General features: G+C 31.9%; 2 protein-coding genes across 3 annotated transcripts in view; both read left to right on the top strand.

Moving 5' to 3' along the window:
* LOC140813613 (putative disease resistance protein At1g50180) overlaps nucleotides 1–8,432 on the top strand; it is a 31,132-nt gene extending 22,700 nt beyond the window's left edge. The window contains exon 2 of one of the 2 annotated variants that reach the window (XM_073172204.1): nucleotides 6,654–8,432. In XM_073172204.1, coding sequence (XP_073028305.1) covers nucleotides 6,654–8,362 — 1,709 coding nt within the window. In that variant the 3' untranslated portion in view covers nucleotides 8,363–8,432. Of the gene's footprint in view, nucleotides 1–6,641 lie in introns of both variants that reach the window. The other variant, XM_073172203.1, reaches the window with a different exon arrangement.
* The window catches only part of LOC140813615 (probable disease resistance protein RF45), a 93,973-nt gene extending 84,918 nt beyond the window's left edge, over nucleotides 1–9,055 (top strand). Inside the window, exons 2-3 of the mRNA XM_073172207.1 lie at nucleotides 8,603–8,653; nucleotides 8,734–9,055. Coding sequence (XP_073028308.1) covers nucleotides 8,603–8,653; nucleotides 8,734–8,798 — 116 coding nt within the window. The 3' untranslated portion in view covers nucleotides 8,799–9,055. The remainder of the gene's footprint in view (nucleotides 1–8,602; nucleotides 8,654–8,733) is intronic.
* Nucleotides 9,056–17,162: the final 8,107 nt, after the last annotated feature.

The following is a 17,162-nucleotide window of genomic DNA, read 5'->3' as shown; positions in this document are numbered from 1 at the left end:
TGTCTGGCTTCCTCCTGGCCTCTGCTGTGACTGAGATGGTGCTGGCAGAAATGAAGGAACGGCAGCTGATCGTCTACTCCACTGTGCCGCTGATCCAGATGGTTCGGCTCCCTGGGATCTTTGGGAACCCCTCTGTGGACATACTCTGGCAAAATGTCCCTGTTGCTTGCAGAAGTGGCAACTACCAAGTACTCCTTGGCATTGTTCAGTGGAATTTCTCCCTCCACAATTTCCGCAGTAAGCCCCGGTATAATTCTGCTGAGAACTACTGGAGCTAGAAGAACTGCCGCCAGACTTCTTAAACTGCTTTCCTCTAGCCTTCAGAAAATCTTTCCTTCCACCACTGCTACTGCCACTCTCGAATCGGGGAGATGGTTGTTGTGGTCTTGACACTGGAGGGACAAATTCAGTTCCTCTCTTCCTTATCAGGCCCGCTTCAGCGCCCTTTGCTCTATTCATGGCATCAGCAAAGTTATTCGGTCGCCCTGTGTTCACCAATGTAAAAATATCGGGATTCAATCCATTGATGAACTGGTCAGCAACGGCTTCGTCATTTTCAGACACATGTGGAGCAAACTTCAACAAGGTAGAGAACTTGGTCACATATTCCTCAATGTTCAGCTGACCCTGTCTCAAATTGGCAAACTCCGCCCCCTTGTCTTTCCTGTACGACACTGGGAAGAATCTTTGATAAAACTCAGTTTTAAATACATCCCAAGTAATAATCGTACCTCGTTGCTCCAAGGCCCTCTTCTTCGTAACCCACCAGTGTTTTGCAACATCAAGCAACTGGTGCCCAATCAATTTAATTCGGCGCTCATCACTGTACTCCAGTGAATCAAATAGCATTTCAATGTTACCTAACCAACTCTCACACTCAACTGATGTCTCAGTACCCGTAAGAGTCGGTGGTTTGAATGACTGAAACCTCTTCAGCAAGGTTTCCATTGGAGTCGGTGTTACATCCATTGGAGGGTTTGATGTACTTCCCTGTTCTGGTATTCTTCTGGGAGGCATATCTGAATATCACAAGGATTAGTAACTCAATCCAACAAACCTGTTTCAATTCAGTCTCTCTTCCGATCATCTTACTGCTGATCGAGAATCGGTTAGAATTCATTTCAAATAATACATATTACAAAATCAAATCAGATAATTCAAGTAGCATGTATTATATAAAGCAGTAAGCATAATAGATTGCTAGCATGCAAAAGCAAGGAAGAAAACTCAATCTACCCCGCTCACTAGCCTCTTCTATCTCAATCTAAAGGATCTATCGCTCTGATACCACCTATTGTGGGGACCCGGACGCTAATCAAGTTCTTAATCATTATTGGGACTAATTAATCAATTATAAAACAGGGTCTAAATTTTTTTTTTAAAAATACAAAGCGGAAACGTAATGTAATTTACTCAAATTACATATTAAACATGAACATGCAAATCTTGTGTTATCTACAAGAATTCAACTAGGTTCAACTACATATCAGTGCTGAATCCTATGTTTCTTCGAAGCCAGTGATCTCCAAGCTATCTAATCTTCTCTCATCCTCTTCTTGACCCTGATCCAGCCCCACCTGTTGTCATGCACACATACAAAACAAAGACAACATCCGGATAACTCCGGTGAGATATAAATATCCCAGTATAAACAATGTTTACATGCAATCATATAAAAGCATATAAGAATTATTCATAACATGTCTCATATCAGAAACATAAATCAATATCAAGCATTCAATAAACATGAATGATATAACCAATGTAAATCAACATGGCGTATCAGACTCAACTCAACCGACACGTCGTCTCAGACTCGACTCCACTGACGCGTCGTCTCAGACTCGACTCAACTCTAACCTAGGGATCCCGATGTCTGGATATAGGTAATTATATCGAATCTCAGTCGATAGGAATGAATCAATCCCTAAACGGCATCGATATAATTAATATATCAGTGTCTGGGCGAAACAGCCGCAGAATTGACGAATCAGTCAAGAATTAGGCGAATCAGCCAATAACCAGACGAATCAGCCGGTAATTAAGCGAATCAGCTTAAGTTTAGACGAATCAGTCAATAACCAGACGAATCAGCCGATAACTAGGCGAATCAGCCTATGACTCAACGACTCAGTAGTCAATACATGCATTCAGTATCTAAGCAAATCAATCGATGACTAGCGAATCAGCAGTCATTACATGCAGTGGCTATAAATCAATAGACTACAATCATAAATCTCATCAATTGCAAATATCCATGCAACAATTGAAAGTATGTGATTTAGGGAGACTCGAGTCAAACCTCACTCGAGTTGTGCAATCCCAACTCAACATTAATTTATACATTTCTTTCTGATACTCTGACTATGTCGAAGTCTCGAACTCAAATCTGTCAATACTCAATCTGACAATAACAATATCGAGGAGTATACTATCAATACCCGTTCAAATCAATACTGGATATAAACAGAATTCAATCAACTTCTGTTTCAACGGCATAACATCATAATCTCAATATATCCAGCAATACCATATCAGGCATATATCAATTCTAACATCTCATAATCGATAATCACTCAATCTGGATATCAATTCTTATTCAACTCAACTCTAAAAATCATAACAATTCCATAATCAGTCCGTTTCTTAATCTGACTTCAATTCTATGATGTCTAATATGTCAAGAACAACATATATGAGTTCCATTCAATTCTGACAAGATCATAATTTCAAAGCATGTCAAAACGTAGCAAAACTTACGTCCAGTTGTAGCCTACGTTGATAGGAACACAGTACCGCAGTCAGATTTAAAATCAGACAGGCGGATTTCTCACAAAAGACGTAAGGATTTTTCTTTCTTTCTCGGAAGCCTTCTTCTCGATTTTCTCCTTGTTCTGATTCTGATTTCGAGCAATTCAATGTACATATATATATATATACAATCATGCATGAAAGGCAAGTGGCGCATTCTTTGTAAACCGTGTCTCGCGCATATGCGCGACTTCCCCCGGGCATATGCGCGAGACCTTCGGGTCTCCGCGCTGGTGCTCTCGGCTACTCGCGCATATGCGCGCCTCCAGTCCGCGCATGTGCGCCAATTGTTCTGCCATGCTCGCGCATGTGCGCCGTTCACGTCGCGCATATGCGCCAATGCTACTGGACGTTCCGCGCATGTGCGCGCATTCAAGCCGCGCATGTGCGCGCATGGTTCTGTCTTTCTCGCGCATGTGCGCTGGGGCTTCTCTTTGCATCTCTTTAATTTTCTTTCATCTTTCCCCGTCCGATTCGTTCCGTCTATAATCATATCAATTATCATTTATGATTATAGAAATCATTTCTAAATCTTTTCAGATTAACCGGATTAATTTCTCGGGCCTTACACCTATTCTTGCGGAGTGACTCATAGTGGAACTTGATTCCATTTGGTGGTGGAGGTGGTGGTGGCTGATTTGCGTTCGGGTTTCCCAACCCTTGCAGTGTTGTCGCCACAATAGTGGCTATGGCCATAAGATCAGCTTGGCTTAAGTTGACTGCCGGCGGGGGTCCATTTCCTTGCTCGTTCTCCTGTCCGCCTTCACGGTTGATATTAGCATAACGCGGGTTGCGGTTCTGTCTTAGGGGTCTGCCGGCCATTTCCTACAGATTGCAAGTTCTAAGAATTTGTTGTACGAGTAAAGTTCATACAACAGGTTGTGCTGAAATAAATTGAAATCAATTAACCAAATAGAACAAATTTTTATTGATTTCTAAAAGAAATAACATGACCAATCTAAAGGAAATAAAAGTTGTATTGAATAAAATAGCAACAACAGAAAAAGAAAGGTAAAATAAAACTCCTAGAACAAAATCACTAAGACAGAATAAAATATCAGGATAGAGTAAGATACTGAAAATTAAATTTTTTTTTGAAAATTTCCAAAAATGGAAAGTTTTGAGATAGACATATGGGTTCGAAGAGTATGTTGAGAGGATTTCAGATCATTGACGGAACCGAATTTGGAGTTTCCTACGAAAAAATCGAAGAGCACATGCTGGCGGGTTGGCTTGTTGACTCGGCCGAGTTGACTCGCCGGGTTGACTCGCCTGAGTATAATCGGAGTAAAGGCATGCGTCGGCGAAGGGGTCAAGACCACGGAACCGGTGATGGCACGGCCAGAATCGGTCGGAAAACTACCTAATTTGGCCGGAATTCGCTCAAACTCGGTGGACTCACTTGAAATTGGACGTTTCCGATTGGTTGATTCGATCTCAAAATTGATTGTTGGGAAACGTTACCCATGGATATTATAAAGTTTGGGTAAAAGGAATTGAAAATCGGAGTAGGATTGATAGGGTAATTGGACGAACTAAGATTCGGCGTTAGGAATCGTACGCCAAATTCGTAGATCTGAAATTCCCGTTGCATCCAAACGCGAAATCTGAAATTTATTGAGGGCTTTTGTTCGTCTCTTCAAGACGCTTCTGAATCTGGTGGCCGGTCGAAGAAAAACTACCGGAAGCGGCCGGAATCGACGAAGAACGCGGCGACGCGCTAAGGCGCTGTTTGGCCGAAAATTTCCGAAAAATATTTTTTTTTAAACTCGATTTTTTTGATTTTTCCCACTCGGATTATGAACCTGGCGGCTCTGATACCACTTAAATGTCACGCCCCGAGACCGGGGTTAGTCGACATCGGCGTTTTTTATCAATCACACAATTAAAAACAACCAGCCTCGTAGCACAGTATAAACCGAAATACCAGTTTATTAATCATAATTTATCAAAACTTGAGTCTTTACAACTGAAATAACTAATGCGACAGAACTAAATGCGGAAACGTCTTACAATTTATTTAATCATAAATTTCGAAATATAATCTATTACTAATCTGGAAAATCACCAACCCCAAAATTGATCCGTCTCTTCGTCCTCGACCTGCTCTTCGGACTTATCTGGGAGGGGAGAGTAAGGGGGATGAGTATTTTTGGAATACTCAGTAAATGGGGGACTTTGAACACAACATAAGAAATTTAATAACATTTTTGAAACATATCATAAACGTACAACATGCTTTTCATAATTGTAACGTAAATTCCATAACATAATAACACTGCGATTTTTCACCTTTCAACGGTTTACTGACGTCAGTCCCTAAGTTTTAATTCTCTAAGGGGGCGAGGCCATAAAACAGTTCTATCCCACTGTTAAGGGCCATATGTTGGAATTCCACCCATTTTCAGGGAATTCTCACAGTGTCAAATATAAACGTAACAAAATTTCGTAAAAACGTATAGATAAAACGACGGTACTCGACCGTATTTTTAAACCACAAAACCGAAATTTTCATGTGCATAAAACCAAAATTTAAAACTGCTCACTTACCGTGTTTGGATGTACTAAAAACGTGGATGCTCAACCCGAAAATTGGTTCGCCTTCTGCTCTTGCTCGGACAGCGCCTTGGCTTCGATTTCTAGTCTAACCTCGGGATGATTTTTCAGCAGGGTTTCGCCTTGGATAGCTGCTGAAATTTCGAGTTTTTCAGCTCTAGAATTTCAAGATTTAGGTGTGAGGAATGGCTAGGCATAGTGTGGTATTTATAGGTGAGGGAGATGGATCTAAATTTGTTACACAAATCCTACCAAAAATCATGCCAAATCTCTCAAAATTGGCTCCAATTCGCTTGCTTATTTTCGAAAATATTGCTACTAAAGTTGGGAGATTCATTCTCTAAACCAATGCTCTTGATTAATTCAGAATTTAGGTTGCTAGATCCAACGGTTTTGGTGGAGATTTTTGATGATTTCCTTCCAATCTTGCACTATATTTCCCAAATTCAAAAATATGCATGATATTTTAATGACTTAATATTGTATATTCTAGAGTATCTCCATATTTCCCATATAAAATATTCTCCAATATAAAAATCTTATTTTAATACAATAATCCAAAAAAAATATCCTCTACTCTTAATTAAGTACACTATGGACAATTTTTCGGTTCTCACAATTAGGACACAAAAAGCTAGTACTACATTGTGACAAAGAGACAGTCGTAAAATGGATACAAAGCGAAGAGACACCATGTTCGTCATCGCTCAATCTAGTATCAAGATGCAGGAACCTACTTGCTAAAGAATGGGAAATTAAAGTACATCATATCTACAGAGAGGAGAATAGAGCAGCAGACTTCCTGGCATCGTCATCCCTCGAGCATTATAGAGGCTGGAGCATTATCGAGGAGCCTACGACAAGACTAAAGGAGATTATGGAAGAAGACAGGTTAGGACCGCGCATCTGCCGGAAAGTGATAATAAAATAGATATATTGTAATTGGTATCCCCACCCAGTAGATCAAAAAAAAAACATGATTAGGAATTATAAATAATAATTTAAATTATTAAATTTCTCTTAAATTCCCAAAACCTGCACCGAGATATTGACCAACAATCTGATATCACCCGTTGGGAAGTTAGTAATCAAAATTCATTATCACCTCAAGATTAAGGTGATATCTTCGACAATCAAGTCAAATTATTACAATTATAATTTCAAGGGATCCAATCCAATGAATCTTTTATGGAACCTATTATTTGTTTATTGTTGTGTATATACTGATGCCATCGAGATGGAGATTGATTTATGTTTGCCAATTGTGCACACAGGGTCATCTATAGCCAACTCGAAACATTTTGAAGCTGTAGGAAGGGAATTGGTACGCAAATGTGGGTGTCTACCGCTAGCGGTATCCGTTATTGGGGGAATATTGCGAGGACAACAAAATTTAGGTGAGTGGAGAAAGGTCCTTGAGAATATAGATTCGTACCTGAAGCATGGAAAGGGTGTTGACACCAATGATAAAAGGGTGGAACATGTACTAAACTTGAGTTACGATGTATTGCCTTACTACCTAAAGTTATGTTTTCTGTATTTAGGATGTTTTCCAGAGGACGAGGATATAAATGTGGAAGACGTTTATTTGATATGGATGGCAGAAGGATTGATTTCATCAGACGATAAAGGGCGAAAGGAAACTCTTTGGGATGTTGCGGAGCGTTATTTAAATGAGCTAACGAGCAAATGCATGGTTCAGGTAAAATTAATGAGTGTTCTATATACATTTAGGAATTTAAAATTGTGCCGCCTTCATGATTTGGTGAGAGATCTATGTTTGTCAAAGGGAAAAGAAGAGAATTTTTTTGAGGATTCTCAAGGAAAAATTAGAAGATTAGCAATAAATTTGGTCGATGACGATGCAGCATGTAGTGTTGCACGGTTTAAAAATGCAAACCTGCGATCTATTCTATTGCTAAACAACCAGATAGCATATCTTCATATTAATAAAATATGGAAAAATCTATTCAGCAACGAATTGCTCAGATCTCTCAAAGTCTTGGTATTGGAAAACTGCAAATTTGAGGATAATAAGTTACCTTGTGCTCTGAGAAAACTAGTGATGCTCAAGCATTTGAGTATAAGAGATAGCTATGTCTCGGAGCTGCCAGAATTTGTCTGCAAACTACCATGTTTACAATCAATCGATCTGCGATCGCGAGGACCTATGGCGTTACCAAATTCAATTAATAAGATGGGACGATTGAGGCATCTCTTTCTGGATCCGGTCATGATTAATGGTGGGACAAGACTAAGACTCGATGGATTAACGGAATTGGAGACATTGATTGGGTTCAGCAGTAAGGTCTTTGATACCATCCATCTCCGAAAATTAACCAATCTCCGAAGTTTTTGTGGTCTCATTCACGATATAGAAAGCTTGTCTGTGGTTGTTGAACACATCGCTGAACTCAAGGATCAGCTTCGGGAGGCAAGATTAGTAAGTGAAGTGAGTGATTTGAGTTCCGAGGAAGGTTCCCTTGTCATCGATTCATTAACACATTGCCCACTCAATTATTTGGGAATTGATGGGCGATTGAGGAGATTGCCGACTTGGGACTCTCTGTTAATCCAGAATATTCATGCTTTGAGCATTGTAAGAAGTAGAATTCTGGATGATCCGATGCAAACACTACAACATCTTCCGGCGCTACGAAGTCTTTGGTTGGGCGTGGATGCATTTGCTGGAACTGAAATGGTTTGTGGGAGTAAAGGATTTCCTCAGCTCAATTATCTTACACTTATGGGTTTGGAGAATTTAGAGGGATGGAGAGTGGAAGAAGGCGCAATGCCAAATCTTTCGGAACTCGACATCATTTTTTGTTCGAAATTGAAGATGATTCCACAAGGAATAATTTTCATGACTTCCATCACAAAGCTGACCATTGGGGGAATGCCCTATAATTTCATGGATCGGTTGAGAAGAGAAGGAGAAGATTACCACAAAATCAGTCATATTCCATTCATCCATTTGGGAGAACCCGGCGACTAGTAGGGCTTGTTTGCTTCATGTTGTATACACAGCAGTTTGGATTTGTGTGCTTCCAAACAAAAGTCTTTAATGAGATTATAATATATTTGTATATTCCATTCTTATATTTGTATTATTTTCTTCCATATCTGCAACAGCATTGGAAGGTTTATATGTCATCTTTTGAAGGTATAACTTGATCCGTGAGCCATCGACCAATTATGTTACACACTGAATTTTGTAAATTTGCAACATTGGCAGAGTTTTTGGAACTTGCTAAAAGTGCTTTCTTAGCTGCGACGGCATTGGAAGGTATACATGTCATATTTTAATTGCTTGTCCGAGCTATAACAGTAAGGAGATATTCTGATATATCTGATTTTTTTTTACAGCTGATCTAGCACTTGAATCACATTTTTGTCTTGCAACGTTCAGCCATAAAAATCGGCTTGCATGATGTTCAGGGCGATCCGCATGTCGGGCTGGCACTGGAATTCAATGAAGTTATGCCATTGTTTTCACGTTTAGCTCATGCATTGTTGGGTTTTGGAAAAGCTAGTGATCTTTATTTTGATGATAACTAAACTTGTTATTCTGCTGCTAATATATTTCATTTAGGGTGTAGTTGATAGAAGAAAAGCCTAGTCATTCGTATCCAACCCACGCTTAGATTTTGGAACTCATGACTTCTAGGAAACTTAAAAATTTGATTACATTAGTTGTTCTGAACTCCTCTCGATATATAATCTTCAAACCATACGTCAATTCCCGGATTTTCCTTCTTTAGAAAAATCTTCAGAAAAATCCCTTTTAAATCAAACCTCGAAAGAGATGACTTTGGAATTTACCGTTTGATGTTTATTCATGACCTTATCATGTTCTAAACCTTTCCATTAGTTTTCAAAAAATGACTTCTTCTGCCCCTCATAAATTCTCATGGGGAGGTCATTTTCTTAATTAAATAGTTATAACTTTGCATAGAAACTCGAAATCCAATTCGGCTAATTGTTCCTTAATCATCATGAATTGTATTTTCAATTCATATGAAAATATTATGACTTTTATTTTTTGAATTATTTCATTGATTCTGCATCGAAAATTTGTTATCTATATGCATAGGCATGTTCGAATTTGTTTTTCATGGTCTTTTACAGGAAGTAGGATTTAGTTTGAGAATTAGTGTCTATGGGACTCGGGTCGACTGGAATTTCAACCTTGTAGAAGATTATTATTGATATTTGAGTTATTTTGACAATACTAGAAAAATGCACGTGCGTTGCACGTAAAAACTTAAACTGCTGAAAATATATGTGCGAAATTTTGATAATATTTAAATGAATTAAAACATGACTAATAACATTTATCAACTGAAATAAACTAAGCCATAAAAAATAAAATAATCATGACCATAGACGGTATATGAATAAGAGACACTTTCAAATATTCTTCTTGGTTGATTTTGAGAACTCAACAACTCTTTGTCGTAGTTTGTTATTATATGCATATAACTATTTTGATATGCTCAGCAAATATCTGATCGTATTTAACATATATTATGTTATTTACAATCCTTATCCGGGATCTGACATGCTCATAGTTTGCTTCTTTATCACGACATTTTTTCGGTTTTCTACATTGTTTTTATCTGATAATCTTATTTTTCTGGCTATTTTTTTGTTGTTAAATGATTTTTCAGCTTTTGACAATCATCAACTATAACAACTAAGAAAAAATGCTTTTATTCGCGATAAGTTTTCACTGTGACTAAAAGTATGTATAACTTATATTCTTCAACAACATAACGAATGAATGGTGTTGCACCTTCTTCAAATATTGTGATATTTGTGATATCATCTTTATATATTTAGTATCAATATTATAAATATATAGCTATAAGATTAATAAATTTTTAACAACTATTTCTCAATCACTGTGAGAAAAATACTTGAAATCTCTTCAAATGGTTATATCTTTAAATTGTGTCCTCATTTAATTTGACGCAATTCAAGAAAGTCATCTTCATCTTCATTTTTTGGAAGCTTTAAAATAATGATTGTGTGCATCATGTCATGAGGATGATATAGTTTCAATCTCATTTGTTGCGTTTAGAACGTAATATTATATTATTCATTGAAACAAAATAAATTTTCTTCTATCGAGTTTATATTTTGTTTTATAATATTTTATATCTCGTGGAACGATATACAAACTTAATTATTGTATTTTAAAAATCTTGAGAAGAGATACGAATAATGTAATTAAGATATGCATATGAGATATCATTCAAATATATGTCAAAGTATTTTTCTTATTCAATATCTCATCTAATAATATAACCATTTAGATTTCATGGACGAGGAGTTTTCTATGCTACCATCATATATGTTATGAATTAGTGGTTAGACACTTTGACTAAAAAAAAAAGACAAAAACAATCTCGTAGTCACATCGAAATATATCGAGATGATATTGGAGGAAATAAAGTGAAACTGGCTTAATGTCTCAATAAAATGCACAAAATTAATCTATTATATTGTGTCAACAAAGTTTTAGAATTGTTCTCATACCATTATAAATAGAATGAGAATTATGCACAATTTGTTTTTTATGTATTTTTTTCTGAATTAAGAATTTTTTCTTTTTGAAAACTATTTTATTGAGAAATATTGACATTCATATGTCGGACAACCATGAAGTAACAACATAATCATTATATAACACTTAATGTACACATACAATTTTTCAATTTCTTCTTCATTGTGCTTCGTTTAAATTTAAATCTGAATCATTCTTGATCTTAATATTTTTCTTTAAATATGATTTAATATATATGTATATGTTTCATGTTACTTAGTTGAACCTAATTTCAAATATCTATAAAAAAAATGTGCTTGAATTATATCATACAGAAATTAGGACATAGTATGTAGGACCGAGCGCTTGCCGCTTTACCAAAATCTATAGTTAGTAGTAATGGTGCAACTCAAATCTTTTAAACTGCACAGCAGCTCAAGCACCACGGTTCGGCCGCTCTACCAAGCAGGAACAATTATTGCACCTAACAATCTCCCTCTCAATAATTGCACTATTCGCAATCAATGAGAATCGAACCCGTGACCTTGACTCTGATACCAATTGTAGGGCCGAGCGCTTGCCGCTTTACCAAAAGCTATAGCTAGTAGTAATGGTGCAACTCAAATCTTTTAAACCGCACAGTAGCTCAAGCACCACGGTTCGACCGCTCTACCAAGCAGGGACAATTATTGCACACAACATAGTAATACACAACATTATTTTTTTTATTTAACATGTCTATTTTTTTTTTCATTCACTATGTTTGTCTTAACTTTTTTGTTCAAAATTTGACGCATTTCGTAGACTATATGTATGAAAAACCAAAAAATTATATAATTCACAGAAACCATTTATTATTCTCTTCGTAGAACAAAAGACCCAAAATACGTGGCTTTGATTGGTATACTCTCATACTTATTTTTATAAACAACAAGACACATCATATAATATCAGAAAAATCAATTACTGCCAACAATACTAACCAAAACGAATAAAAAAAATCATAACACAAACAACCTCGATAAGGAAAAAATGATAACTCAAAGTTTAAAAATAATTTATTTAGTACAATAACAAAGAAATTGAAGTATATACGAGAAATAAAAAGCATAAATCACTCTCAAATTAAATATTAACTCATATTATTCATAATTTGTATAAATTTTCCAATATTTTTTTCAAATAAAGAGAAGACGCCTTATTAATGTCATCGTTTTATAGATATTCATTCCACTTCTTTAAAAAAACACAAATGAAAAATGGTGCCTTGAAATCATAAGAAAACCATTTAGAAAAGGAGCCGTAAAAATATAATACAAAGTCACACAATTTTTCTTAAACCATAGAAAAATATTATACTATTGACAAAATATATCTAGCAACAACAAAGCATGTGTTAACTTGTGATATAATTAAAACTTGGAATCATGCATAATCATTGAATTAGAACAAAATCGCATGCAAAAAATCTACTGGATATTATATATTTTAATAATTTATCCATATTTGTCGTTCATCAGATGACTCTTAGACCTACCAAATTTTGTAGTTCACCTATTATTTTCATAATAAATAATATTACAAAAATAATATAAGCAAGAACATAAAAACTCAAATTAAAATGTCTTCTATCAATCTAAGTAAAAAAAAATTGATTAGAGAATATAATAATGTCGTAAAAAAATTAAATATTGATTTATGGACAGAAGTTTGGAAATACAATTGTCTCAATAAATAAAAAATATTATCTCTTGATATTCTGAGACATAACGTAAAAATGAAGAAATATTTCAATTTTTTTAATATTTTATAAGTCACTTCAAACTAAGTAATCTAAGCAAACAGAAAACATGCATTATGTGTTTAAAAATTAACAAAATATCTCAACAATAAAAAATTGAAAAATAACCATTTTTGTTGGATATTTGATTTTGTTTCTCTTTTCTTCGTGCAAACAACAAATCACATAAACAATCCAAAAACAATTACATGATCAATACAAATGACATATAACAATCAAACATGTTAACGCTATGGTAAAAAAAACTCCTCATTGCAAGAACACAAAATGATCAAATGGAGCATATTATTTAGTAATATTTATTTAGCAGCATTTATAAAAAAATTGACTAAATAACTTAAAAACAGTGTTTGAAATCACTTACATACAAACATTTCTCTCAATCACATATCTATATTGACACATAAAGAGTTTGAAAATATTTTTATTCTAAATGGGAGAAAGAAATTTTGTATGACATTAATATTTATTAATAATTTATTTTTATTCAGTCCGACTCATCTCCCTTTGTCTTTCTATTATTATTTGACGACAATATATAAATTTAAATAATTAAAATTAAATTTAAAAGTAAATTAAAATAATAATTAGTTTGATTGAGTTAAATACACTATTAATGATCTTATTAAACTAAGATAAAAAAATGACTTAAATAACGACATTAACATGACAAATTGTAAAACAAAAAAAATAATATAATAGTAAGCTTACAAATGAAAGTCATAAATTTAATAGATTAATTAATAGATATTATATTATTTAGTAATATGTATTTAGCATCATATATTGAAAATTGATTAAATAACTTAAATGTTTGAAATGAAATCACTTACATACAAACATTTTCTCTCAATCACGTATTTTGTTGATACATAAGTAATCTATATATATCTACCTTCTAAATGGGAAAAAAATGTTTTATATGACCTTAATATTTATTAATAATTTAATTTTATTCAATCACACTCATCTCTATTTGTTTTCCCATTATTACATTAATGTTCGTAACATTAACAATTTATTTAAATTTATAATATTATGATAGTGATTTTCTGTGAATTTGATGTCAATGTAAATATTAAAGTAAATAATTAAATTTAAAAATAAAAACATATTAATGATTATTATTAAATGAATAGATGAAAAAAACAAAAAAAATAAATATGTAATTATGATAGTGATTTTATGTGAATTTGATGTCAATGTAAATATTAAAGTATTTAATTTTAAATTTAAAAATAAAAATATATTAATGATTATTATTAAAAGAATATATGAAAAAGAAAATATGTAGTAATTAATTTTAAATTTTAAAATAAAAATATATTAATGATTATTATAAAATGAATAGATGAAAAACAAACAAAAAATAAACATGTATTTATTATAGTAATTTTCTGGGAATTTGATGTCAATGTAAATATTAAAGTAATTAATTTAAAATTTAAAAATAAAAATGTATTAATGAAATGATTATTATTAAAAGAATATATGAAAAAGAAAACATGTATCAATTATTATTATTAAATGAAGGTAAGAATATTTAATTATTATTAAAAGAATATATGAAAAAGAAAATATGTAGTAATTAATTTTAAATTTTAAAATAAAAATATATTAATGATTATTATAAAATGAATAGATGAAAAACAAACAAAAAATAAACATGTATTTATGATAGTGATTTTCTGGGAATTTAATGTCAATGTAAATATTAAAGTAATTAATTTTAAATTTAAAAATAAAAATGTATTAATGAAATGATTATTATTAAAAGAATATATGAAAAAGAAAACATGTATCAATTATTATTATTAAATGAAGGTAATAATATTTAATTAAATTATTATTATTAAATGAAGGTAAGGATATTTATGTAAATTCACAATTCACATTCATATATTTAGATTAGTATATATATATAGATATAAATATAGATTAAACATCGACATATAAATTTATAATTTCTTATTTTCTGTTTTGTTAAACATAAATTTTTTTTTGTATTATTTGTAAAAAAACTAAGATTATGAAAAATATAATTAATACATAAATTGTAAAAATAAGTTCGAAACATCTGTTAGCATAATTTTTTGTATTATTTATTTTAATAAAAGAATGTATAACACTATTACTATTATTTGTAAGGTATTTTCACAAAATCAATTAATTTTATAAATAATATTATTACATATTGTTTCGAATCATTAGTTGTTGAATAAATACTTTGATATTATTTGTAGTCATGAAAGTGAGTGAAAGAGTAATAAATAATAATCAGTCAATGGATTAATAATTAACTAATTACATAAAAGGAAGAAAAAATATCATTAGAGTACAATTTTAATGAGGATAATAGAAGAAATTCACAATTCAATCCGTATATTTATATAGATATAGATATAGATTATAACATTATGATAGTGATTTTTTGTGAATTAGTATAGATTAACAATTTATTTAAATTTTTAACATTATGATAGTGATTTTTTTGTGAATTTGATGTCAATGTAAATATTAAAGTAAATAATTTTAAAATTAACAATAAAAATATATTGATATAGATTATAACATTATGATAGTGATTTTTTGTGAATTAGTATAGATTAACAATTTATTTAAATTTTTAACATTATGATAGTGATTTTTTGTGAATTTGATGTCAATGTAAATATTAAAGTAAATAATTTTAAAATTAACAATAAAAATATATTAATGATTATTGTTAAATGAGTAGATGAAAAAATAAATAACCATGTATTTATTTATAATAGTGATTTTCTTGAAAAAGTGAGTGAAAGAGTAATAAATAATAATTAGTCAATGGATTAATAATAATAATTAACTAATTACGTAAAAGGAAGATAAAGTGTCATTAGAATACAATTTTAATGGGGACAATAGAGGAAATTCACAATTCAATCCATATATTTATATAGATATAGATGATAGTGATTTTTTGTGAATTTGATGTCAATGTAAATATTAAAGTAAATAATTTTAAAATTAACAATAAAAATATATTAATGATTATTGTTAAATGAGTAGATGAAAAAATAAATAACCATGTATTTATTTATAATAGTGATTTTCTTGAAAAAGTGAGTGAAAGAGTAATAAATAATAATTAGTCAATGGATTAATAATAATAATTAACTAATTACGTAAAAGGAAGATAAAGTGTCATTAGAATATAATTTTAATGGGGACAATAGAGGAAATTCACAATTCAATCCATATATTTATATAGATATAGATTAGTTTGTAGTTTGACTTTTAAGAGTTTTCTGTTACTGCAACAAAAATAATATAATAATAATCAAGATCACATCAAATTGCCGATAAAAAAATTATTATAAGATGTTTTGGAATTATTTAAAATCGATTTTGGGACAAGTCTTTATATTAAATGATATATAGAAAATTTGATATTGATATTTTTTCGGACTTAAGTTAGATTGATTTTGAGACTAATGCATGTACCAAATAATCGGTAGAAAGTTTTAATTCTTGATTTTTCGGGCTTTATTTATATTAACATTTAAGTGAGAATGTGATACCTAGGACTAACTTTTCCATGGAGTTAACAAATTATATTTAGGATTTTAAGTATATATATATCAACATAGATTTGAAATGTGAATACAGATTCTATTTTTAATGTCAAATCATAAATTTCATTTGTTTAAATACGGTCTCAAACTATTATTAAATTCTTGTTTAATAAAATTAATAGTCATCGAGTTATTTAATGTAAATACTAATGTACAAATGCACTTGATCGGACCGTTTCATCTTTGTTTCTTCAATCTGCAATCTAATTTGTTGTCGACTAATTAGTCCAAAACCTATCGAATTTAAGGATTTCATTTTCGTTTTTATCTTGAATTTTCATCCTTTATTTTGTGCTTATTTGATTTAATTTGAAATTATTTTTAGATTTGACCAAAAGGTAAATTGCTTAAATTTGGAGACAAGATCAAAGAATCTTGATAATTAAGGAAATAGTTGATGGAGAATTTTAAATTATATTCCAAGGTGATTGTACAAGATATCAAAGGAAACATAATACCAAAAGATGAAATTTTTTTATTTTAAAATTCATTGCCATTCACGTGAGACAAGAAAAGAGGGAATGAAATTTGGGCTTTTGAGATTTGTCCCATTAAGATGAGAAGAAATAAACGTGAACAAACGAGGAAAAAAGAGAACAAAACTACACGTGAAAAGAGAGAAGAGGGAGAAAGAATAAAAAAAAAAGCTTGGAAGAAGACAATAGACAACTTTCTCTTGAAATATGAAATAAGAAGGAAACTGCTAGGGTTTGAGAGAGATGATCAAGATTTTGTTATTCCTTCCTAGATTTTATTCATATGAATTCAAACGTTGTGTCTTTGCTTTGTTCTAATTTTATAGAATAAATTTCTTTAGGCTAAGACCACAATA

This window comes from Primulina eburnea, chromosome 15, assembly GCF_022965805.1.
Source record: "Primulina eburnea isolate SZY01 chromosome 15, ASM2296580v1, whole genome shotgun sequence".
NCBI classification, from domain to species: Eukaryota; Viridiplantae; Streptophyta; class Magnoliopsida; order Lamiales; family Gesneriaceae; genus Primulina; species Primulina eburnea.
Note: the sequence above shows the minus strand (reverse complement) of the source record. Positions and strands in the feature narration are given on the sequence as shown.